The sequence below is a fragment of the Fulmarus glacialis genome, unplaced genomic scaffold, assembly GCF_000690835.1.
Source record: "Fulmarus glacialis isolate BGI_N327 unplaced genomic scaffold, ASM69083v1 scaffold35415, whole genome shotgun sequence".
Lineage (NCBI taxonomy): Eukaryota > Metazoa > Chordata > Aves > Procellariiformes > Procellariidae > Fulmarus > Fulmarus glacialis.
In genome coordinates, this window is record NW_009214482.1 from 1,013 (window position 1) to 3,341 (window position 2,329).

General features: G+C 39.2%; 1 protein-coding gene across 1 annotated transcript in view; it reads left to right on the forward strand.

Moving 5' to 3' along the window:
- LOC104077364 (dynamin-3) overlaps positions 1 to 2,329 on the forward strand; it is a gene marked incomplete at both ends in the record, with an annotated part of 83,446 nt that overhangs the window by 783 nt on the left and 80,334 nt on the right. The window contains one exon of the mRNA XM_009578566.1: positions 1,994 to 2,136. Coding sequence (XP_009576861.1) covers positions 1,994 to 2,136 — 143 coding nt within the window. The remainder of the gene's footprint in view (positions 1 to 1,993; positions 2,137 to 2,329) is intronic.

Consider the following 2,329-nt stretch of genomic DNA (forward strand, 5'->3'; position numbering starts at 1 on the left):
GCAGGCAATAGAGGTCTATTTCCCAATTACCTGCAGGAGAAACCCATAGCTTACTGTCCTAACGAAGACACTGCCTACACCAGACTTGGAGGAGAATATAATTCTTTTCACTTTATGTTTTTGGGTATTGCCCTTTCCAGAGCACCAGCCCTTAGCTTGAATAGCACGTGACCCTTGCATCTCAGCAAATTTGAAGAGGACAAGATCAAGTCATGCCTGCCTCTCTAAAATTACTGGTGATGCAGTTTGGGGTTTTTTTGTTTGTTAGGTTGTGGTTTTTTTTTTTTTTGTGAAACTCAGTTTATCAGCTGACCACTCTTCTTGGCATTCCTACAAGTCAAAATTGATAGTGTTTTCTCCAGTTCACTGTCAAATTGCAGCCTTTGGTCTGTATTAGACAAAGACCAGGTCAGCCTGGCTTTGTCCGTTTTGGAAAGCAGCTGGAAACACCAGAGAAGTTATTGATTAAGGTAGGAAACTAAGTGGCTGGCCTGCTTAATTTCTTGCTACAGTGACTTTTCTGCTGTAACTTGACAGCCAGGTTATAGCATGCTCTGGACTCATTCAAAAGAGTGCCAATGCCATTTATTTGTGCCTCAGAACCAAAGCCTTCAGCAGGGTGCTAGAACTCGCTTGTATACTGCAATGTTGTCTGTGTTTAGGATGTTTTGCCTCTTTTTATGTCTTAGAAGTTTAATCCACATGTCTTAGTTTTGAGATTGAAGCATGAGCTGCATATACTTCTGGGCTGTCATATCTGTCCTGGCTGGCGTTACTTTATGTACTATTAACTTTTTTGTGAGCTGTTTCGTAAATTTACCTATTTCAGTATGAACTGTTGGTCTTCTGTTGCTATTACTGCGTGTAGAACATTATATATGGGAAGATCTATTTAAGTTTCGTCCCTAAGATATTAGGGATCTATTAATATTTGTGGTTTCAGGTAATATTTAAATTTCTCTGCATCCACAAGGTGGTGCTCCAGGGAAACTCCAGCTTTTGATTTTGTGCCTGTCGGGTCTGCTGAACAATTCGAGTTTACATATTTTGATACATGACATTCTTAACTTATAGCTTGTCTGACTGGGGTTGGGAAGAGGGTTTGCAGCATAGTGCAAGAAGTCCACTTTGATTTAAATCAAGGAATGGGTACAATGCATGAGAAATTTATGGCACAGGTAAGACACTGATAGTGCTGTCCAAACACATTACAACATATATATGCAAAAGCAAGTGAGGTAAGTTAAACACAGATCTGATAAGCCTTTTTCTACTCCAGTTTATTTTCCAATACTTCTAGGTGTATTTTCAGAAATGAAAACTGATAGTTCTGAGTGGTAGAACCTTTTTCAGCCAAAAATCAAGTGTTTTAAAAAAGGTAAAGTTCTATAATTATTAATATGAGGGCAAAATCTCTTTCCTTTAGTATACTTTGTACAAGGGAACAGAAATCACGTGGAGGTGATTTTTCCCGATGGTGGGAGAATGCCAAGCAGGTACTCTGTATGTCTACACTTCCTTCCATCTCTGTTCTTAATGGGCTGTGGATGCTCAGAATCTCTTCCTTGTCCTGCATTGCCTTGTGGCTGTAAAGCAAAAGGAGTCGTCATGCTGAACAAGTATACAGGGAATTTGGAAACTCCCTTAGGAAAACCAGCAAAATGGGAGTGGTGGCATCAGTGCTGAGTGATGAGAGGTCATTTCAAATTAAATATGTAATGTGTATAACTTTCGTGTGTAACTTAACGAATATGTAGTAATAGGGCTCAGTGAGTGAGAGGACGAAGGAATTTTTCAAGCCTCCTTATAATGTGTATGCGGAAGGGATATTATATTGTTCTTTAACAGTCTCCATTGCTTCAAAGATCAAAAGGAACTACACTGGTAAACTAGCACAGGTCATGGCTGATATGCTTGGCAGTCAGAAGGAAATGGTTGTGCTCTTGCTTTCATCTTTATTAAGAGTATAAAAGGGCTTTTATTTGCTTTTTAGCAACTTACCAATCATATTCGGGATACCCTGCCAGCCTTCAGAAGCAAACTCCAGAGCCAGCTGCTTTCTATAGAACATGAAGTAGAGATGTACAAAAACTTCAGACCAGAAGATCCAACCAGAAAAACAAAAGCCCTGTTGCAGTGAGTGTCTAGTCTTTTGTCTACTTTTCCACTTTGTATAGGTTTATTTTGCTTCCCCCGCCCCCGCCTTGTTTTTTTCTTTCTAATGGGTTTAAATTTAAAGATTAGGATACAGTTAAGGATTCTATATGCAAACTCCAAAGAATTCTGTGCTTGATGTTCCAGAACACTTTATTTACTCTACAAATTCAGC